The sequence below is a fragment of the Peromyscus leucopus genome, chromosome 20 (genome assembly GCF_004664715.2).
Source record: "Peromyscus leucopus breed LL Stock chromosome 20, UCI_PerLeu_2.1, whole genome shotgun sequence".
In the NCBI taxonomy this organism is placed as follows: Eukaryota; Metazoa; Chordata; class Mammalia; order Rodentia; family Cricetidae; genus Peromyscus; species Peromyscus leucopus.
The window spans coordinates 5962433-5985609 of NC_051080.1; the positions used below are offsets into that span (position 1 = coordinate 5962433).

The 23177-nt window shown below is 46.6% G+C and overlaps 2 protein-coding genes across 6 annotated transcripts in view; one reads left to right on the plus strand and one right to left on the minus strand.

Moving 5' to 3' along the window:
- Positions 1-2150: 2150 nt before the first annotated feature.
- On the plus strand, positions 2151-17254 carry Asb8 (ankyrin repeat and SOCS box containing 8). Of its 3 annotated transcripts, none has more exons than XM_037197401.1 (4): positions 2151-2170; positions 11878-12041; positions 13551-13655; positions 15487-16119. In XM_037197401.1, exons 2-4 carry the CDS (start codon positions 11913-11915, stop codon positions 16117-16119), a joined length of 867 nt encoding a protein of 288 aa, XP_037053296.1. In that variant the 5' UTR covers positions 2151-2170; positions 11878-11912. The 3 variants fall into 3 exon arrangements, with proteins under 3 accessions (XP_037053296.1, XP_028747763.1, XP_028747762.1); XM_028891930.1 differs by lacking the exon at positions 2151-2170 and adding an exon at positions 8861-8968 and having other exon boundaries at positions 11882-12041; XM_028891929.2 differs by lacking the exon at positions 2151-2170 and adding an exon at positions 8862-8968 and having other exon boundaries at positions 15487-17254.
- A 1700-nt stretch (positions 17255-18954) lies between these two features.
- The window catches only part of Pfkm (phosphofructokinase, muscle), a 46069-nt gene continuing 41846 nt past the window's right edge, over positions 18955-23177 (minus strand). For all 3 annotated transcript variants that reach the window (XM_037197397.1, XM_028891921.2, XM_028891920.2), the window contains 6 exons: positions 22863-23027; positions 21814-21875; positions 21501-21612; positions 19856-19955; positions 19669-19774; positions 18955-19451 (listed from right to left, as the gene is read on the minus strand). In XM_037197397.1, coding sequence (XP_037053292.1) covers positions 19307-19451; positions 19669-19774; positions 19856-19955; positions 21501-21612; positions 21814-21875; positions 22863-23027 — 690 coding nt within the window. In that variant the 3' untranslated portion in view covers positions 18955-19306. The remainder of the gene's footprint in view (positions 19452-19668; positions 19775-19855; positions 19956-21500; positions 21613-21813; positions 21876-22862; positions 23028-23177) is intronic.

Sequence of the window (23177 nt, forward strand, 5' to 3'; positions counted from 1 at the left end):
ATTGGCATGAACCATGCCACACAGAAAACTCTGACATGGAACCTAATTTACTTCTCAGCCCCCTAGAACAGGTTCTAGACAATCTGCTTGCTTCTTTACTAACACACTCCACGCCAGAGGTTCTCAACCTGTGGGCCATGACCCCTTCATAGGGGTCATCTAAGATCATCAGAAAACACAGATATTTACATCACAGTTCATAATATTAGCACAATTACAGTTATGAAGTAGCAATGAAAATAACTTTAAGGTTGCGGGTCACCACACCATGAGCAACTGTATTAAAGGGTCGCAGCAGCGTTAGGAAGGTTGAGAATTACTGGTCTAGACCATTCAATGGTGCCAGGCAAGTGGGCATTTCATATCTGTTGTTTCCCTCCATAGTCAATAAAATTTTTTTTCTAAAAGAATTCATTCATTTTAGTGTTTGTCAGATAATTAAACTTCAATGCTTATGTCTTTGGAAAAAATATAACATGTATGTATTATTTCAATGATATTAATGTTAATTGTGTTTTACTGTAATTCTTTTTCAAAATCCCTTAAGCATTCTTTCTCTATGAAGATCTAAATGTTTTGAAATTATTTCTGGTAGTGGAAAATATTGGGATTCTATAGGACAAAAAAACATAAAAATATAGATGTACGGTGACTTTCAATTAAAAACCTAAATGATTCCTTAATTTCCCTGAGCCCTGGGGAAAATGAAAAGGAAAGCAGGGGAGGGCATTTGATGTTGGGAGGGTGCCTGTCTCAGGCTGCTTCTGAAAGACGCCCTTGTTTACTCCCCAGGCGTCCTGGGAGCTCCTCTGGCCACACACTAATGCTGCCCTGCTTCTGCGGTGTGACTCACCCTAATTTGCCTTGTCTTCTAATTTTCTTTCTCTTTATTCTAGCTCCCAAACCTCCTTCTCAGTTTTTCTCTGAGTTCATCCCTTAGCCTTTTTCTTTCTCAGATCAGAGAAGACATTCTAGTGTCCCTGTCTTTGGGAGGTTACTTTTCGGTAGTTCACTTTACCTTAGGCTTGACTATACCTACTGCCTTAGTTAAGGCTACTACTGCTGTGATGAAACATTGTAGCCGAAAACAACTTGAGAAAGAAAAAAGGATTGTTTGGTTTGCATATCTTGAGTCACAGCCTAGTGAGGGAGGCCAAGACAGGAACTCAAAGCAGGTGGGAACCTGGAGACAGGAGCTGATGCAGAGGCCATGGAGGGGTGCTGCTTACTGGCTTACTGCACTGCATGGCTTTCCCGGGTTGCTTTTTTTTTTTTTTTTGTGGATGTGTGTGGCTATATGGTAAGCACATGTTTAATTTTTTCTTGAAAATAGATTTTTTTCATACCATATATTCTGATTATGGTTTCCCCTCCCCCAACTCTTCCCAGATCCTCCCTACCCACCCAAATCTACAATCTTTCTCTCTCTTAGACTACAAACTGAAATATATAATAATAAATAACAATAAATAAATAAATTAAATAAGATAAAAAAACCAAACAAACAGAAAAAAGTGCCAAAGAAAAGGCATAAGAAACACATACAGATGCTAACACACATTTACACACACATACACACACATACACACACACACACACACACACACACGCAGAGAAAATTCATAAAAACAAAACTGGGCACCATAATATATAAGCAAAAGATCCATAAGGTTAAAAAAAAAAAAGCCTAGACAAAGCATTGTGTGACAAAATACCTCCAAAACTATCATTGAGTTCCTTTGGTGTTGGCCATCTGCTGCTGGGCATGGGGCCTGCCCTTAAGTGTTATTTGTATACCCAATGAGACTCCGTTGTAGAAAACTGATTTATCCTCTGCGAGTGGTTATCAATTGGAGATAGCTTCTGGGTTAGGCATGGGGACGTGTGTCTACTTCCCCTCCCCATACTAGGACCCCATCTGGCTTAGAGCTGGGTACCGTCTGCATGCTGCTAGTCTCTGAGTTCATAGTCGCATCCGTCATATTGTGTCTGGATGGCCTTGTTTCCTTGGTGTGTGTCGTGTGTCCGTCCCCCCCACCCCACCCCTGCTCTTACAATCTTTCTGCCTTCTCTTTCAGAGTTTCCTGAGCCCCGAGGGGAGGGATTTGATGGAGACATCCCACTTAGGACTGAATGTTCCAAGGTCTCTCACTCTGCACATTCTCCAGTTGTGAGTCTCTGCATTTGTTCCCATCTACTGTAGGAGGAAGATCCTCTGACAGCGGCTGAGAGAGACGCTGATCTATGGCAGAATGCCGTGAGGAGTCCTTTCGTTGCTATGTTCCTTTAGCAGAACCATGGCGTTAGGTTTTCCTCTAGGTCTATGATGTCTCAGGTTCTTGGCCATCTGGGCAGTGTGGGGCGTAGGTTCCATCTCCTGGAGTGGGCCTTAAGTCCAATCAGATCGGGGTCGGTCACTCCCACAAATTTTGTGCTACTATTGCACCAGCATGTCTTGCAGGCCGGCCACCACTTGTAGATCAACGGGTTTGCAGCTGGGGTGCTACTTACCTGTCTCCTTTGGTAGCATGCAGAAGGAGTACCTCCCAGCACCATGAACACGAGGAAGCAGGGATGCTCTAGGTGGGCACCAGCTTGACTTCTCTGTGTTCATTGAGTTATGTAGGTATTGTCTTCAGCAACATGGAGTTGCCAGGTTTGTAGAGAACAACCAACAGCCTTGGCTATAGCCTGGGTTATTTGTGGGTTTCCAGAGAGCCCCTTTGGCCAACAATTCAATTAGATGTAACCCATTCCTAGCACTGGAGGTTTTATTTGGGGGTTTGCTTTCTTTCTTTCCTTTTCTTTTCTTTTTTTCCTTTTTCTTTTTTTCTTTTCTTTTCTTTTCTTTTTTTTTTTTTTTTTTTTTTTTTTGGTTTTTCGAGACAGGGTTTCTCTATGTAGCTTTCATGCCTTTCCTGGAACTCACTCTGTAAGCCAGGTTGGCCTTGAACTCACAGAGATCTGCCTGCCTCTGCCTCCCAAGTACTGGAATTAAAGGCATGTGCCACCAGCGCCGGCAGGGGGGTTTGCTTTCTTATCGCACCCAGGACCACCAGACTAGGGGCGACACCACACCTCAATCACTAATTAGGAAATGCCCTACAAGCTTGTCTACAACCTGATCTTATATTTTCTCAGTTGAGATTTCTTCCTCTCAGATGACTCTAGTTTATACCAAGTTGACATAAAAAAAAAAACTAGCCAGCACACCTACTACGTGCTGGGATTTTGCTATGGAGAAGGAATGAACATAGGAAATCTGTCTCATCCTTAATGGGGTCAAAAGGACAAAACATTTGGCAATCTCTCTAAACAAACACAAGCTAATATCAAGATGGCATAGATAATAGCCCTTAATGCTTTATGTAGCATATAGAACTGCTCTTCACAAATATGGCCTAGGTTTTGTGAACTTAACCCTTAGATTAGATGCTCTCTGGTCTTGGGTCAGTAAACTGAGGCTGAGATATGGAATGCAACTTGCTCAGAAATGGAATATTGGTTCCTACTGTGCTTACATGGTGTTATATTGTTTCTAAATATAAAGAATTACATTAAGTGACAACCCTAAACACTATATAAGTCCAGAGAAAGGTAACATTTACTCTTGTGTTAGTGGGGATAAGTTATTTTTTCCCACTAAAGATAGTGGATTACACTGTAGATCCTAATTTTTTACTCTATCATATTGCTTTGGACCCATCCCTTCTCTCCTTCAAGTTTAAGAGAATCTCGAATTTCCCTTCGGCTTTTATTCTTTTGGTGATAAGAGTATTTGGGAAAAGCCTCTTTCTACGTTTAAGACACCCTTCTCTAGGAAGGACATGCCATCAACATTAGACGTGTGGCCCTGGAGAAGGGGGTCTGAGGCAGGAGCATATTTGATGAGTTTGGCCAGAGCCCAGAAAGCTGTCGTGAAAAGCTCTCTGTCACCACTTAGGAGCTAGCAAGGCAGAATTCCTCTCCTGCAGCTTCCTGTCACTCCAAAAGACCTGCTTAAAACCGGGAAAATATTTGGAGCCAATAAGAGAAGAAAGATGGTTCACTCCTAAAAGGAATTACTCACATGGCTTAAAAGACAGGACATCAGATCTGTCACATGGTTCACCCCCATGGCCTGTACGTGGTCTGGATACTAATCCATGTTGATTGCTGCTAGCAGCAGTGGGTACAGCCATAACAGCATTATCAAGTTTCCAGCTCAAGTTTACGCCCAGCTCTGAAAATAGAAACACTAGTTAGACTGTCTGCCAATTACCACCACCTACTGGGTCCTTCTTGAGAGCAGAATTGGAAGGAACATAGTGGGCAATGACCTATGGTCTTATGGGAAACAGCACACACACACACACACACACACACACACACACACACACACACACACAAAACAGAGACCCATGAATCACTTCTATTCAAGCTACAAAGGGCAGAAATAACTATGTATATAGTAAGAACCTATGGATGAAATTCAGATGTGGAATGCACAAGTCATGGATGTGATCAAATCACATCTTTGTTCTTTAGGCTCTTATGTTTTCAATATTTTCAAATATTTTACCTAGAGGTGGGGGTTAGGTTGCTATCTTCCTTGGTTCCTGAATGGAAACTTTACTTTTTGGTTTATTCTTTGTTAATTGATAGTCTTGTACAGAACAGTCCCTTGAATTTAAAAAAGATGGTGGTCTAGATGACTTTACTTAGTAATTAGAAGGTTTCCCGTCCAAAATGTTAATCAGATTCTCAAATTCATTCTAAGGTATTGTCAGTCCAAGGCTGCTCTCTCCATCCCCTGGGTGGGGCCCACGGCTGGTGGCTGCCAGCCTTCAGCTTTCTCCTGGACTTTCTACCTCTTGCTCCTCACACACCACCAAAGCTGCCCTCCCCATTGGCCAATGCTATTCCATCTGTTTGTGTAAAAGTGGGAGGAGGCAGGACATCAGAGTCCAGGGTGTCCTTTAAAAGGCCAGCACTGTATCTAATAGATGGCAGAAGCTGATTTTTTTTTCCTAAAGGAAGCCTTTGACCGTTCTTTGGAGATTCCTATCATCAGAGCCCTCTTAAGTAAATGCATTTGGCCTAGAAAGACATGGAAGTGGTGGCCTACAACCAACTATGCATTTCAGGATTCCTTTATCTGCTTCTAACTTCAGGCCATCCGGTTCCTCCATGCCTCAGACCACCCTTTGGACAGTAGGCAACTCGGTATTGTCTGTCTTCTTTGTGGCCCACATCTGGTGAGAGGACATTGATAAATCCATCTCTGCAGCTGCAGTCTTCTTTTTCTTACGTCAGGCAAAAATGCTGATGTAGTTCTTGACTTTCCAGCAACAGGGAACACTTTTTGAACTCTCCAGTGCCAAAGAAGTTCATTTTTATGCTTGAGGAGAAAGAAGTATTTGGGTGGGCAGACAGGGGGGACTCAACAGCACAGATTTTTCCCTATACAACTCGTCACAGGTCTCTCTCTCCTTCCTATACTCCCTTGGTTTCCTTTTGGGGTACAATGATTCTTCAACATTGACTTTGTCGATGTGATGGTCCTTAACTGCAATCACAATGATCAAGTTTGCCTTCCAATCCTTAATCGAAAGGAGCCACACTTCATCTCTGCTCCCTGAAAAACTGAGCCTATAAGAAGAGGTCAGTGAATGTTCTGTAATGGGCAAATCTAAAACTTACTTTTGTTGTGATGCAGGTCTCCAAGACACGTCAAAACAACCTGTATGGGTAGTTTATTTCATCACCTACTGGCAAAATGCAATCATTCATACCTTTATAAAATACCAATTTTTCCTCATAATTTATAGTCTTTTGTATTTATCAGTCAATAGATTTGGGAAATGAATTGGGTAGGGGGAAACCATCAAAACAAATAATTGAGTCTTCTCAGAAAAAAAAAAATCCCTCAAAGCAGCAGAAATTACACACATTTTGAGTAGTTTTTCTGAAAAAAAAAAAGATAACCAATAACAAGCTAAATCTTGAAAAATGAACAATAGAAAAATAAAATTAGATTTTAAATGTGACAGACAGACAATGTTTTACAAATGGGTGATGGTTATAAAGATTCATTTTACACCGGGCGGTGGTGGCACACGCCTGTAATCCCAGCACTCGGGAGGCAGAGGCAGGTGGATCTCTGTGAGTTCGAGGCCAGCCTGGGCTACAGAGCTTGTCCAGGACAGGCTCCAAAGCTACAGAGAAACCCTGTCTTGAAACTCCCCCCACCCCAAAAAAAAAGATTCATTTTACTATTCTTTCTAGTTTTTTCTGTATGTTTGAATATTTTTATAACAAAAGTAATATGTGTAGGCAAGTGTTGCAACTCTGGGGGAAAGATATTCTGACTGTTCAGGGAGTCAGGCGGCACTGGGAGTCAGGCGGCACCGCTCAGCTCTGGAGGGAGAGGTATCCTGACTGTTCCTGGAGTTGGGGTGCAGTGGGGCATGGTCTCATCGCAGGATACAGCAATCCTGCTCCTCTCCTAGAGAGTTGCTACAGTTGAGCTTTGCTCAGCCTCCATTTAAGGGGGCTTCCCAACAGAGCTTCTTTTGCTTCACTTAGCAAGGTTCTTCTTCTCTGCCCCGATGAATGACGATCTTCACACCCGAGACTCTTTTGAGAAAGAGATTTATTTGGGAAGGAGGAGTCCAGGAGAGTGGCTGCCTCTACCAGGATGGGAAAGAACAGCTCACAACTGAACAGGCAGGGTGATTTATATAGGATCTCTTGGGGGTGGAGTTTCTCCAGGGAGAAGATTTTTTGTCCAGGGATTGGTTAGTTTTTTCTGCTCAGGGATTGGTTAGTTTTGTGGGTTAGGGACAGAGATGGCCCTGATTTCAGAGTCAAACTGTGTTTCTTTCACTGGCCTTTCTTAGCTTTTTGGTTCTAAGGCCAGGGCACATTTCTTTCATTGGCTCTGATTCTAGGGACAAAGTGTATTTCTTTGGCACTGGTTTCAGAGTCAGGGCATGTTTCTTTGTTTCTGGGTTTGGGGATAAAGTGTTCCTTTCTCTGGCTTAGGTCCCAGATCTTGGATGTGTTTCTTTCACTGGTTCTGGGCTCTAGGGTCAGGCTGGGTTTCTTTAGCCAGCCCCTTTTCCCTATAATATGTTGTAGAATATTATTTTAAGATGTGTTACATTTGTTTATGCTGTGGAACATTTAATAATGCAAAGATGTGTTGCATTCTTTTATGCTGCATTGTTTGTTTAATTCTATGAAGCTGTATAACTGTGCCTGTCTAAAATATCTGGTGGTCTAATTAAGAGCTGAATGACCAATAGCAAGAAAGAGCAGATGGGGCTGGCAGAGAATAAATAGAAGGAGAAATCTGGGAGGAAACCGAGAGGGAGCGAGAGGAGGAGGACGCAAGGGGTTAGCCACCCAGCTACACAACCAGCAATGGAGTAAGAAAGAAAGATATATGGGACTGGAAAGATGGCTCAGAGGTTAAGAGCACAGGCTGCTCTTCCAGAGGTCCTGAGTTCAATTCCCAGCAACCACATGGTGGCTCACAACCATCTACAATGAGATCTGGTGCCCTCTTCTGTCGTGCAGGCAGAACACTGTATACATAATAAATAAATCATTTTTTTAAAAAAGGAGGAGGGGAAAAGAAAATTTAGGCTTGCCTACAGTCCAATCTTAAAACAAAAGAAAAGAAAGAGAGAAAGATATACAGAAATAGAAAAAGGTAAAAGCCCAGAGGCAAAAGGTTGACAGGCTAGTTTAAGAAAAGCTGGCTAGCAACAAGCCAAGCTAAAGCCGGGCATTTAAAGTTAAGAATAAGCCTCCATGTGTGATTTATTTGGGAGCTGCGTGGCAGGCCCCCCCCCCCAAAGAGCAAAACAGCCAACTACAATGATATTAAAATTTAAAACTGAGAATCGTCGTTGTCTTTATCTTCCTTTAGAAAGGAGGCACCAGCAGAAGCAAAAGTGGAACAGATACTATAGACTTTGCAATTTTGAAATGAAGTGCTCGCGGGCTCCATTTTGTAGTACGGTAGCATCACGATAGCCATATACTTATTCTCATTTGGGCAGTGGGGTAAGCATTTTGGAAGCAAGTCCTTTTGCTCTGGAACTACATAAAAAAGAAATGTCTAAAAATAGAAGGATTTTTAAGTATCATTAGAGCCCACATCGAGGAAGTTAATACTCAGGGAAACTGAGGGAAATAATAAATCACTCTCAGAACCATAGCCCTAGCCTTGTTCTTCTATGGTGCATGGCATTGAACCAGGGTTGTCAGGGCCCATAACCTCCGAAGAGAGGTGGACGCCACCCTCCAGGTTATACAAAGTACTTTGTCTTGCTGGATCCTCTGACCCCCGTCCTCTCTGCCGGGCCCAGGTGGAAACCTGCTTTTGTTGTGTGTGAATTCTCAAGAGAGAGAGAGCGGTGGTTCAAATACCCTGGGTTAATCAGATCAAGAGTAGAGAGGCAGTCACCAGCCCCTCACTGGGTCAGGTATGGGAAGCTTGTACTCTGAAATGGATGGTGCTAAGCAGAAGAGCGGTGTGAGGACCAGGTGTCCAGGACCGTATTTTGCATGCGGACACAGGGAGGCCGCCGGTGGGACGGTCCTACACTGGCCTGGTCTGCGCAGACGCAGCCTTATAGACTAGGCTTGAAAGCCGAGATCCGTGTTTCTTTCCCACCATGGGGCCAGGGCGAGGCCCAAGGCTGGGGGCGAGTTTGAGACTGCGCCTGCACCCGCCGCTTGTAGGCAGCACAGGCACACAGCCACCGAGCCCCTAGTCCCTAGGAAAGACCTAAGTACCTTCCCGGCGTCGAGAGTCCGCGCAGGCGCGCTCGGCTCTCTCGCCTTGGCCAGCGCGCAGGCGCCGACGCACCCCGGGCCGTCTTGCGCTTGAAAACATAGGGCTGCCGCGGGCCGCTTCTGCTTCCGGGTCACGGCTTGACAGCGGCTTCCCGGACCGAGCTCTGCCTACGGTTCGGTGAGTGCGGCCGTGGTGGGTGCGGGACGGTGGGAAGCTGGGTCCCCAGCCGGGAGCCCCGCAGCCAGGAACGTCCCTGGCCACCCGCCAAGGGCTGCGGGCCTCCCTTCCCGGCCTGGGCGGGTGGTGGGGGCGGGGACAAGTCGGTGTCAGCGCCCCGGGGTGCAGGCTGAGGCTCCCCGGGATTGCTGCGAGCCCCTAGGGTCTCCGCCGCCGCAAGGGACACCGCAGTCCTGGCATGGCGTGCCCTTGTCCCGGGCCCTGGGCTCCGCCAGGCCCAGCGGCCGCGAGCCTCCAGCAGCAGGTGTCATGGGGTTGGGTGTCCCCGTCCGGGTCGATGGTCCCCGTGACGGCGAGGCCCAGGCCTGCCCAGATCAGCAGCGGTGGCGTCTGCTGAGTGTCTTTCTGCGTTGCTGCTGCTGCTGCTGCTGCTGCTTCTTCTTCTTCTTCTTCTTCTTCTTCTTCTTCTTCTTCTTCTTCTTCTTCTTCTTCTTCTTCTTCTTCTTCCTTCTCCTCCTCCTCTTCCTCCTCCCCCTCCTCCTCCTCCTTTTTCTTCTTTTTAAATAAAGGTGTTTGCTGTGCATTCCATAGGGAAAGAGCTCAGGGCATGGGGTGGGTGAGCACCAGCTGAGGAAACTGAGGGGCGTGGAGACTTAGACGATCCTGACTGGTCCTGATTGCGAATGCTGTCACACCATTTCCACCTGGAGCTTCACGGCAGCAGGAGGTGAACACCTGCCAGCCATGCTCGATTAGGGTTCCAGGAACCAGGAACCAGGAACACTCGTAAAATGAGTGCAGGGTTTAGTGTCCTCTACTTAACTATGTACCAGAAACTTAACAACCACACCAGTCCAAGTCCACGCCTTCCCCTGGGTTTTGTCCCCTCTGTCCACACCAGTGTTGGGACCCCCGGACAAACCTACCTTTGCGGCATGTCCCTCCCACATCACCCCCCCACCCTACCCCCTGCTTTTGTTCCCTTTGCTACAAAGTGTAAGATACAGATGTTGATGATCGGCCGGGGGTGTGAGGGGGTAGGGGGTAAGGGAGTGAGTTTATTTATTTTTTATTTTTTTGGTTTTTTGAGACAGGGTTTCTCTGTGTAGCTTTGCGCCTTTCCTGGAACTCACTTGGTAGCCCAGGCTGTCCTCGAACTCACAGAGATCCGCCTGGCTCTGCCTCCCGAGTGCTGGGATTAAAGGCGTGCGCCACCACCGCCCGGCTTGAGTGAGTTTATTTTGAGTGCTAGGAGTTGAGAAAAGGATTTGCCAAATTCCAAGGAGCAGCCACTCTACTGCCAAGCGGGACCCACAGCCTTGGACACCTTGAGATAGATAGAAAAGGCTACTGGTTAGCAGAAAGAAACTATCAGAGTTTATACTATATTATACAGTGTATAAAGGGATACCCCATCACAAAAACAAATCTATAATACAGAATTACTGAACACATTTTTTTCCATAGTCATGTCATTAGTAATTGCATGTGTCATGACAAAAAACGGTTAGGTTCCAAAGTAAAAAAAGCTTTTGCTTCCGGGTCCCACCTTGACAGCAACTTTGCTGATCCAGAGGTTTGGTGCGTGGATCCTGGGTGATGGGTAGTATGAAGCCAAGTCAAGTATTAGTTTAAAAATGTGTGTTGAGGACCTTCATGTACCAGGCATTACTATAAAAGCTTCCCATTACCTTAACTCTTGAGGGGTTGATATTTAATAAAAACACAGATTCCTAAGCAAATACACCAAAGAGTTGGAGCTGCTTATTATTTTTCCTCCAGGTTTTTTGTTTGTTTCGTTTTGTTTTGTTTGAGATGGATTCTCTGTGTAGCCCTGGCTGTCCAGGAACTCCCTCTGTAGATCAGGCTGGCCTGGAATTCAGAGATCCACCTGCCTCTACCTGGGATTAAAGGCATGCACCACCACTGCCAACTTTTACTCCAGTTTTTGATAGGTGCTTTATTCATAAAGAACATATCACTTTATTGGCTGTCATTTTAAGATGTATCATTTAACACATCTTATATTGTTAAAACTTTTATTATAAATCTAAGTATGTAGAATTATTTTCTCTTTTCATCCTAGAATTCTCTGCCCTAATGTGGTTTCAACACATCTGCACAAATATATTTGTCAGGTGCATTGACTAGTCAGTTATTAAAATGCTTTTAGTTTAAATCTGTTTATTTCCAATAACCAAAAGCATATTTTATTATTATGAACTTTTTAGGTTGATTCCAGAGTGGTTATACACTCACTTTCTTCCTTAATTTAGAATGTTAACTTATTTCTTGTTTTTTTTTTTTTTTTTTGCTAAATATTTGAAAATATTTCACAGATGACTTTCATCAAGATATGTTTGTTCCATAGCCTCCCTCTTCTCACAGGCACTGAGAGCATCTCCATAACCTGTCAAGTAACCAATATGTGTTAAATGTCTACATCTTACAGGAGGTGGTGGTTGGCTTTACTGAGCAGGACAGTAGAAGACAGTGTCCTATCTGGCCAGTTGATTTTAATTCAGATGGAAAAACAACAATGTGTGCACAGCTATATTGTAAGGAACCTGGAGGTGATACTGATAATAAAAACAAAAATTCAGAGTCGGAAAAGAGTGCTTCCTGTTTCAGCCTTCAACTCTTACTCCTTGCTAGCCATGTGGTGCCCCATGGGGGATCTTAGTATCAGACCTCTTAGGGAGATCTTGTCCTAGGCATCAGAGAGTATCCAGGTTTAGTTAACATCTTAGCAGGTATTGTAATCTGCCTTACTATTACAGGAGGTGGCATTGATTAATCACTGAGCTCCTTGACAACTTTTTATAATGGAAAAACCCTCAGAAAATGCTTAACTCTGAGGACATGTATACTCGGCGATATTGTATATGCCTAAAACTTCTTTGTTTCAGGCAGTCTGGAGCATGTGAACATACTCTGAGCCTTGATGAGTTCCAGTATGTGGTATATTATGCAGAGCATTCAGAGCAAATACTCCCTCTCAGAACGCCTGATCCGAACAATTGCTGCCATCCGCTCCTTCCCACATGACAACGTAGAGGACCTCATCAGAGGGGTGAGTGGCACATTCTTGATAGAGCAGACCTTTGAAAGGGGAAGTGTGAGAATCCCTGCTAAACTTCCATAGGTGTTTGAGCTGCAACCTTGATTTGAGCACACACTCCATGCTCATCAGTGTTAGCATGATCATTAAAATACGTGCTCCCTAACTTTTGTTTCATCTGCCTTTATGTCCTTGATGTTTTCCTTCATACAATATATTCTAGATAACCCTTCTTGCATGTTTTTGGTTTTTTTAACCTGACAGGATATGGAGCATGCACATATGTGAAAGCCATGCAGCTCAAAGTCTTCTGCCCACGTGTTACGGAGGGTTTTAGGAGGCAAGCAAAGTAGGGGTCAGGTTTTAAATCCTTGGAGGTTTCCTTCAGACCTGGGCGATGGTGATTGCAGGGAGAGATTTCACTTTCCTGCTTGGTTACAACAGCTGCCAGTTTTAGTTCCACGGCAGACCCTGTGCCCTGCAGTGTGTAGTTATTACCGGTCAAGAGAATTAGAGACCTGAGAGAGACTCAGTGATGGAGAGTGGGCCCCATGTCAGGCGGCTCACGGCCACCTGTGACTGAATCTCCAGGGGCTCTGATGCCTCTTCAGACCTCTGCAGACACATGCACTCGCGGGGAGAAACTCATGCAAGGACGGACACACACACACATACGCACACGCACACACGCGCACGCATGCACGCACACACGCATAATTAAAAGTAAGTCTCACTTCCTTTAAATGGAAGGAAACACTTTCTCTGATCTCTAAGCACTACTGCCAGTAACTCTGTTACATGACTAGTACCCTGGAAATCTTCGTTACCCTTCCTCCTTTGAAGAGGAGAAGTTAGAGAGAGAGTAATGTTTTGGAAAATGTGACCATGTGGTTCCTCCACACTACATGGTTTAAAACAACGTGCGGATCTTCTCTTTGGGTCAGTTGCACGCAGGCGAAGGAAGGCGTGCCATAGCTCGTTCTCAGCGCAGTGGGGAGGGAAGTCTGGGCAGTGGGAACTTGTCTGTTCTCATTCCAGTTCCTCTGCTGGTGGGAATGGCACACCTGAGCCAGATTAGGAGTAATGCTGAGACTCGGGCCACCTTGAAGAGTCTGTAAACACGCCATTAAGACAGCCTGATGGTTAGCGTCATTTGTTGAATTGTAAAAAGAGCCTGATAGCTCTGGCCTCAGGCTGAGACTCATTTTCATAACTTGCAGAGCACAGTGGCCATAGAAAGTGGGAGGCTGGGCCAGCTTTCCCACAGCTTTTACACATAAGGCCATGTCCTCAGAGGTGTCCGGGAGGGAGGGGCATTTTGGCAGGCTGTGTTGTGGAAAAATTTAATAGCTTCATCTGGAGAAATGACTTCCTTTTCTTCCTCTTCAATATTCCCTGGGTTTGAGTACTGGACTTCATTACTAGAAATAATTGGTACTTGGAGTTAAAGTATATTGAGGCTTAGGAGTGCCCCCCGCCCCCATCAAGTCCCTTCTGTGGCTTCTGAACTCCTTCCCACAGGGAGCAGATGTGAACTGCACCCACGGTACACTGAAGCCCCTGCACTGTGCCTGCATGGTGTCGGATGCTGACTGCGTGGAGTTACTGCTGGAAAAGGGGGCGGAGGTGAGTGACGTTTCCAACACTTCCACATTAGTGAGTCATAAAAACTCGACCGGGCGGTGGTGGCGCACGCCTTTAATGCCAGCACTCGGGAGGCAGAGGCAGGTGGATCTCTGTGAGTTCAAGGCCAGCTTGGGCTACAGAGTGAGTACCAGGAAAGGCTCAACGCTACACAGAGAAACCTTGTCTAGAAAAACCAAAAACAACAACAACAAAATGAAAAAAAAAAAAAAAACAACCAACACTTGACCTCATGTTTCCTAGAATTTCCCTTCGCACCTTCCAGGTTACTTTGCAGCTCCTGGTGACATTGGCATATGTTACTAAAGCCAGGTATAATCATAAACCCGTAAGATCATTCTGAGGATTTTATCCCTTTGCCTTTTTAAAAAAAAAATTCACTTAAGCTGTGCCTGGCTCCAAGAAGGAGTTTTATTTCTCTTTCCTTCCCTGCCTACCTCCTGGGGTTTGTTCATATTTCCATTGACTCCTCTTCTGCAGACTATACAGTCACCATAAGTCCGGAGGCTTCTCAACTCCAATTAATTCTAAGCCATGTAAGATATTCTTAGACATGTGAAATTCTGGAGATTATTGTCTTCTTTGTAATTGCATCTTAAGATAAAAATAAAATTTTTGGAAGTAGACTCTTGGTACTGGCAAGAAGCAGCGTAATATAAAGAATGATTGAAAGAACGGACTCGGAGCCAGGCATGATGGCATGTGTTCACCTGTGACCCTAGCACTGGGAGGGGTGAGTCAAAGGACTGTAAGGTGGAAGCCAGCTTGGATCTATAACAAGACTCCGAAGCTGGCTAGCCCTCCTCCCCAAAAGGACTTTGGAACCAATTTCATGGATTCTACTTCCAGCCCAAGTGCCTTCGGTTGTGTGACCTTGAACAGATTCCTTAAACCCTGTCTTTGCCTCAGTTTCCCCATCTATAAAAAGGGTATGCCGTAAGGTTATAAAGTGTTTGGATTGCTGGCTTATAGCAGTTGCTAAGTACGTACGTGACAAATTGATCTGGCAGCTTTGTTTGTTGGTGAGCAGTCTTGCAGGTGGTGAGTGCTAATCTGAATCAGACAAGCCATCCAGCCCCCCGGCGTGCAGTCCCAAACACACTGGACAGGAAGCAGAAGCAGCAAGTCCCACCGTGACCTCTCCATACGCCCATGCTGCTGTCTGCAGCACTAGCTAGTCTATAATCCCGTGGTTAAAGCTTTTTGTAATTAAGTGACCCTGAGGTGAAAAACCAGTTTTACCAAGGGAAGGTGAGGCTGACAGAGAAAGCTCCAGTAAGCCGTTTGCTTTGGCTCCAGTGCACCGTACGGTGTGGAGGAGCTCTGTAGATCGGGAGTTTGAGGTGAGGATTGGCTCAGTGAGGCACCTGCCATTTCAGCACGGGAAGTTGTGCTTTTCCTCCACGTGAGTTCATCTGCGATCTCTGTGGGGTTAAAGAACAGAACAAAGCTAAAAGGACAGAGTTTTGACTTCATTGTTTTTCTTTCTGGTTTCCACTAATCACAGGATATAGAAAGTGTCAGGGTAGACAATGGAGAATTTCTCTCAGAGCAGTGTTAGAGACTTGGACTTCATCTTTTCCCTCTTCAGACTCTAGTGTAGAGAAGTAGACACGGCAGTCCTGCCAGCCTGGTGGGATGAGAGTTGGCTGTTCTCAGTTCCTATTGTTCCTTATCGGTGTCATCTCCTCTCGATCACCAGGACCTCTGGGGAATTGCACATTGCCTCATTGTTGAGAGCATTGCATGAGGAAGGGAGTGGGCGCATCACGCAGGCATCGTTGCCCACTGTAACCCCTCCTTCCTTCTGTAGGTCAATGCCCTGGATGGCTACAACCGGACAGCCCTCCACTATGCCGCAGAGAAAGATGAGGCTTGTGTAGAGGTCCTGTTGGAATATGGTGCAAACCCCAATGCACTGGATGGCAACAGAGACACCCCGCTTCACTGGGCAGCCTTTAAGAACAATGCTGACTGTGTGCGGGCTCTCCTAGAGAGTGGGGCATCCGTCAATGCCCTGGATTACAACAATGATACACCGCTCAGCTGGGCTGCCATGAAGGGAAATCTTGAGAGTGTCAGCATCCTTCTTGACTATGGTGCTGAGGTCAGAGTCATCAACTTAAAAGGCCAGACACCCATCTCCCGCCTGGTGGCTCTGCTGGTTAGAGGACTTGGAACAAAGAAAGAAGACTCCTGCTTTGAGCTCCTCCATAGAGCTGTTGGACACTTTGAATTAAGGAAAAATGGCACCATGCCAAGAGAAGTGACCAAAGACCAGCAGCTCTGTGAAAAACTGACTATGTTGTGCTCAGCACCAGGAACTCTTAAGACACTCGCCCGCTATGCTGTACGCCATAGCCTGGGTCTCCAGTACCTGCCCGATGCGGTGAAGGGTCTTCCACTGCCAGCTTCTTTGAAGGAATACCTGTTACTCTTAGAATAGCCTGGAGGAGACATGTCCGCCATCATGCAGACAACTCCGGGTGAGGTTTTCTTTGCAATACTGTCTCTTTGTCATGGAACACAGGAAAGAACTTGTTTCTATTGTGTGGTTTATAGATTTTTGAGGCAGCACATCACAACAGTAATGTGTGCACCATCCCCCCTCTCCATACCGAGCAACCAAACCCAAAATAAGAAACTTTCTGCACTTCTGTTTGCTGTTTTATTGCTTAGTTGCCTTTTGATCGTGAACCCTGCAAAAGAGGTCCCCCCACCCCCTGTAGGACACTTGAGAGCCAACAATGTAACTAAATTTCCCTAGGAAGATGTAAAGTACTCAGAGTATATATAGTCTTTCCTTTGGGGTCATGGGTTAGCAGAAGTTTCTCCTAAAAATGTTTAGTTGATCTGAAGTGTAAGACAAATCACAATTCCAATGAATAAGAATTATGTTCCAAGGATGAATGCTTAAACTTCAGCTAGGGGGTAGACTCAGAACTGGGCATTCAGAAGGGACTGGCTTCTTTCTCCTCACCAAACAGATGACTGACTTCTTTGTCTTTTTCTATAGTGTGATTTCACAGGAATATCTTGCTGCTCCCCACAAGAAGAGCTACTGAGTCTCAGCAGTCCTGAGACTGCAGGGCCATTCTCCTACTGTGGCTCTTTCCCTGAAACTCCTGCACTAGTGCGCTGAGCAGTTCCTGCACCTTAGATGAGGTGTCGCTCTAGCAAGGCAGGGTGAGGGCACTGCCTTCTCCACAGAGCTTCACTCCCTAAGAGTCTGAAGTTGGTTTTTTCTACCCTCTTGGAACCTTTGCTTTTTATTGGGCCATAGGAAACGGTAGGAAAGTGGAGCTGGGAACAGAATATAAAAGGGGTTCTTTGGAAAGGACCTGTTTCAGTGAACAGTATTCTTCCTTTTCGTGTTCTTAAACTAGATGGAAGTTGGTACTGACCTTAAGTTATCTGTATGCAAGTTTGGAAAGCGCTTTTTAAAAAGCTGATTGGAACTACACACAAATGAATAGGGCCGTCTGGCGCAGCTAACTGAAAAAGCCTGCCTGCTTTTGTCCTTCACTGTTGCCCGGTTTGCCCATTGAAAAAAGAATAAATAAATAATTCTGAAAGCAAATTTGGCAGCTTCCACTGTCTCTACTTTTCTCTGCTTCCTCTTCTGCCCATTTATAAGGAATTGCTTGGCTCTTCAGCGTACCTTTCTGTCTCCTCCCAGCAAGTAATTCTGGGCATGGTGAGCAGGAAAGCCAGGCATAGCGTTTAAAAACTTCTGCTTCAGTCGTACCCCTGACCCCAGATTTGAAATTTCTGCTTTTATTCTTAACTTTAGCTGCAGAGTATAACTCGATGGTAACAGCACGTGACCAGCATGCTCAAAGCCCTAGGTTCAATGACCAGCACCCCTAAAAAAGACTAGCAAGATGGCTCAGCTCCCAACATCCACATGGTGGCTTACAACCATCTGTAACTCCTGATCTCTACAGGATCCTACATGCAAATGGTACACTTAAGACTCATGTAGGCAAACACACTAATAAAATAAACTTTATAAAAAGAAAAATGCTACACATTAAGGCTCTAAGAAAGCTTTAAAAACACCAAGGCCAAGATTTCACACACACTGCTTAGAATTTCTGAGGAAGGGCTGTGATCTTAGAGACTTTGAAGGTATAGCTGGGAACAAGATCCAGTACTATAGGCAGGAGGTCTCAAACCTAACAATAATTAAAGGCCATATAGGGAAATGAAATGCTAAAGCCAAACTCTACCCACCAAGACCGAATTAATTCAGAATGGGACTAAGCATCAGTATTCTTCCCCCCCCCCCCACCTCCCAAGTTCTGGGATCAAAGGTGTGCGCCACCACATTTGGCTAAAAACATTTTTTAAAGATCAGTTTGACTCCCAGTTTTGTTAGGCTCTAAAACCTAGGAGATAATACTTAGTCACTCCGAGACACTGTCCTCATCTCTGGAGAGGGTTGTCAGGACTCCCCTCATAACGCTCCTTCGGGGACTCATTGGTCATGTGTAGAACGCCTAACAGCAGCACTTGGTGTTTACTGTTGTTTCTCGGCCTTTACAGAATGCCAAAGAGCGTTTAGAGCTGCCCCTCGGCTGTGAAGCAGTACTCCAGCCAGCCCAATGCCTCCTGCGGTACTGTCTTCTCTCCTTCAGCAGGCAAGGAAGAGGGCTGTACGGACTGGGGCGGATAGGCATAGGTGGAACTGAGAGTCACGGTCACATTGAAAATAGGACACCATCCTGTCAACCTGGGGTACAGTTGATAGTCCCACTCCTGGGGCCCATCTACAGTGGGCAGAAGGCAGGCTGAGGCTGAGTAAGATCTGACATCTTTCTAAAGCATGTGTATTCTGACCAACCCACCAACACAGGTTCAGAACTGGGTGTCTCTGATGTCCAGGCTTCCCAAAACGTGCATGTCAGGATCTGTCAGGGTCTGGCTTTTGTCCAAGGAAGGGTTGAGAAGGATGGATGCTGAGCTGAGGAGCAGACTGTGGGATGGCGAGGAAAAAGTGAGCCTGGGTAATAGGTACACGATCAAGAACTAAACCGTGACCTCAGGCCTGGAGACGGGCACATCGTCTTGGCTGTAGAGGACAGAGCGACTGTGGGAAAGGGGCTGAGGGGCGGTGCTGTGTTGTGTGTTCGGGGACACTGTACACCAAGAGATGCTGAAAAACCAAACCCTCCAACAAGCAGAAGTGCACGGGACCATCACGTGTGCTGTTCCCCCAGGAGTTCTGTCGGGGGGTCTGGGACATGGTGGCCTTGTGAAGGTAATAACAGTACCGAAGCACAGTGATCAGCTGACATTTATTAGTGTAGTTATACTTCATCACTGGGAAAAGTAAAGGAAGCTAAGACTCTTTGTTATCACAAAGAAATAAATAAAGCTTATTTTTAGGAAAACTCTGGGTAGCCGAGGTCTATCAGTAGCACTAGAGAAATCCAGCCTGTGTGATGGATGAAGCTGGGACAGAAGGAAGGACAATTACCTAGGAGATTCACTCACTGCCCCTCCCCCAACTCCTGGCCACAGCTGATCAAGGTTGTGGGTACGAGGAAACCTAATAGGGTAGGGGCTGGGGCTAACACACTGAGAGATCATGGGCTTGTCAGACGCTCTCCCCCTCACTCCGAAGAGGTCTAGACAGCCGCTTCTCCAGACCGTTTCCTAGAAATGTGCTCCAGGTGGGCGTGGTCAGAGGTGTCCAGATCAATCTCGTACTTGGCTAGGATTTTGAGGATCGGTCTCAGCTTCAGCCACCACTGCTCCTTGGGGATCCGGTGCCTACAGAGAGATGAAATAATGGCGATGTGATAGCGATCGCCAGTCAATTTCTACCAAAGGCTTATAGGGAGAAGCTGGGCGAAAGAGGCTGGATTAAGGGCATGAGTACCTACAGGTGTTACTACAAAAGGACAAGCATTAGAGACAACAGGCTGTGGAAAGCAGGGCTTGGCAGCTAGCAGCAGGGAGAGGGCCATTCTAGAGTGTAATGACTTACTCAAAATCTGTCTGGTCTTTCAGCTCCGTCACTGGCTGAAAGACCAGGGTCCTCTTACGCATCCCCAGAACACAGCCTGAGTCTGGAGTATTGGCAAAGATCCGTCCTGGAATAAAGGACGGTCAGTTAGTCTCTCAATTGTGGAGGGAACTTCTGGAGAAGGGGCTCACCCTCCCGCCCCACATACCGTTACGGTAGCTCTCTTTGATTTTCCCAGACATCCAGTTCATGGCCTTAGCACCCATCTTAGTGGCGAAATTCCTGTCAAAGGGGGTCGGGCTTCCACCCTGAGGGGAGAGTCAGAAAAGGTGGAGGGAGGGAAGCTAACGAAGCCCAGAGATCTGAGTATACAGAAAGAACAGCTCCTGGATTTACAGGGAAGGACAGTTTGCGCTGGCCCATCATCAAGCACGTGGGTGGTCAGCTAAAGGACCTGGCAATCCCGGCTCTCTCCACTCCACAGCGGTCCCGCCCCACTTCAGTGTCTACTGTTTAGCTCGGCAGCTTGGCCACTGTGGAGATGTCCTTGTCCTCTGGAGCCCAACCCAGCTGTCCCAGGTAGAACCTCTGAGTACTGTATCAGTTTTTCTATGAACTAAGAGAGGGCAGGTAGAAAGGTTGGGTGGGGGGGAGAACACAGGACTTCATTCATATATATATGTTACACACAGTAAAGCTCCATTCCTGCAGAGGCTGCACCTTCCCTTGACCTGAGATACTGGGAATTCTTTGTGGATAGAAAAATGTTGGTGCTTAAGAGGCCATTTGGAACTAGTAGAACCCATGAATGAGGCCTTTCTCCTAAAGCCCAATTAGTGGAGATGGAAGCCTACACTCACCAGGCTCAAGAAAGGTGAAGGTGTGGTGGGAAAATCAGCTAGGCTCATTCAGCTCTAATTCACATTAGGTAAGTGGCCTTGAAAATATTTTTCTCTCTAGACCCCATTTTCCTCATCAGAATCACTGGTTCTCAATTAGAGATCCCTTGGGGGGACATCTGGCCATGTTCAAAGGTGTCCTTGTTCAAATTGAGGGTGAAGGGGAGGTATGACCGGCTTCTAAGTAGGTAGAGGCCAGGAGTGCCACTAAGCTCCTACGATGCATACAACAGCCACCCACAGCAAAGAACTAATGTCCCCCAGTGGCAGTGACTCCAAGGTGGAGGAACTATATCCTAAGCAAAGAGAGTGGGTCACATGCATCTCTGGAGCTGTGTGGTGGTGTGAACAAGAACGGCCCCTATAGGCTCATACATTTGAATGCACTATCACCAGGGAGTGGCGCTATTGGAAATTAGAAGAATTAAAGAGGAGGTGTGCCCTTGTTGGGGGAAGTGTGTCACTGGGGTTGGGCTTTGAGTTGCAAAAGCCCAAGCCAGGCCTAGTCACTCTTCCCTCCCTCCTTCCTTCCCTCCTTCCCTCCCTCCCTCCCTCCCTCTCTTCATCTCTCTCTCTCTCTCTCTCTCTCTCTCTCTCTCTCTCTCTGCCTGTGGACTAGGTCGCAGCTCTCGGCTACTGCTCCGGCAGGTGCATGCCTGCTGCCGTGCGTGCCGCCATGCTCCCTGCCATGAGGATAATGGACTAAGCCTCTGAAACTGCAAGCAAAGCTCCTAATTAAATGCTCTCTTTCCTAAGAGTTGCCGTGGGCATGGTGTCTCTTCACAGCAATAGAACACTGACTGAGGCAGGTTGTGTCTGAGATAAAGATATTTTCATGTGGGACCCAACCTTGTTCCATGGTGACAGTGAGGCCCCGACAGATTGGAGAGGACTGATGGGAGTTTGTACGACTGTTGGGGGGCTCTGGGTGACTCGTGAAGGGTGTCTCACTACCTGCTGCATGTGGCCAAGCACGTTCTTCCTGCTGTCGAAGATGCCTTTCCCCTCCTCCGAGTACAGGTTGAAAATGAAGTCAGTGGAGTAGTTCTCATTGCACTTCTCATTCCTGCCAGGGAAAACGGGGGCCTGTGAGGCCGTCTTCATCCCCACCTTGTGCTTTCTGGGCTCTTCCACCTCCTCCCAAGGCCCCTCCACTCCCACGCTCTTCCACATCCGATTCCTCCGGTGTGCCAACCACAGATCCATCGATGGACTAGGGCCACACTGACTAGTTTCTTAACTTAGAAACAGACTGTTACTAAGGTACCTTAACACCAAGCCTCTTTTCACGGTTGTTTTCATCTTCTGCACCAGATGTTCAACATTCACCTGAAAATGAACCAGCAAATCCTAAGCCTAGCTGGGGTTGGTCAGGGTGGACAAGCCCCCTGTCCTCTTCTACATCAAGCCTTTCCAAGAGTGGAGAGGGCATGGAAGAGAGTTGCTCACAGCCTGGGCTGGCACTGGGTCTGTGTCCCTTAAGTTTAGGGCCAGTGGAACTTAGACAGGCCCAATCTGAGACAGGCAGAAGTGAGAGAGGGGGGCATTAGGAGAGCCTCCACGATTCTCCCTCTCCCACCTCCGACCAGGAGCTTCTGGCTCCCCTGCCCTCAGAAGTGACTGCTTACAGCTCGTGTTTTTACACTTGTGACGTGTTGCTCGTATGTAAAGCAGTGATCCGGCTGTTGGGAATGTGGACCCTCATTTGAGCTTTGAGCTGAGCATGAACACAAGACTTCCACTCTCTGCTCTTGGCAGGGATTGGCTGGGATCCTGAGCTGGGAGTTCCCCTCAACGTGCTGCTAAATCTTCACTTTGTAGCTTTCTTCTCCTCCACTGAATTTAAAACTGGAAAAATAATGATCATTTGATCCCTCTGTGAAATACGAGATGAGTCCTGAGCAGAGGTGAAGGGCTATTTCCCTCAGAACTGGAATGGCAGGAAGAGTAATCTGGGGAGGAGAGATCATGGATTCTTCCAGCATTTAGACTACCTGCTCTCTGGAGTTCTGACGTTTCAGAACTTTCTGAACCTCCCTCCCCTATAATATGGAAGCAACAGCTTTACGACCAAACAGCACCAAAGGGCTCAGCAGCATGCTGCCCAACAAAATGTGATCCCAGAATAGAAGCTGTGGGCATGTGTGGGGGACAGTACTGGAGAACGCTTGCAAGGAGCCCTTCGTGTCTGCGTGGGGCTGAGCCCATCAGCTCCATCCTCCCCCCGAACTGCCTAGCTCTGGTTACTATGGGAACACTCAGGAAGATAGGCTGGAACCAGAGAGAGATACCTAGAAGGCTCTAGTGGCCATCTACCTGTAGATCTCGAATGGTGAAGGGCTCCTCAAAAATGTAGGCAGCATCGGCCCCAGCCGCTAGTCCTGCCATGGTGGCCAGATAGCCACAGTAGCCACCCATGGTCTCGATGATAAAGACCCGACGCTTGGTGCCGGCTGCAGACTGCTTAATCCGGTCACAAGTCTGTAAAGACAATGGACCACACAAAGATAGGGTCAGGAGTCGAATCCTTATTCTTACTCAGCTTCTTTCACTAATTCAACTCCAGGGCTACAGCCTTTTAGGCCAGTGAGACCCCTGGACCTCATCAAGGTCCTGCATTCAAAGAGGGCA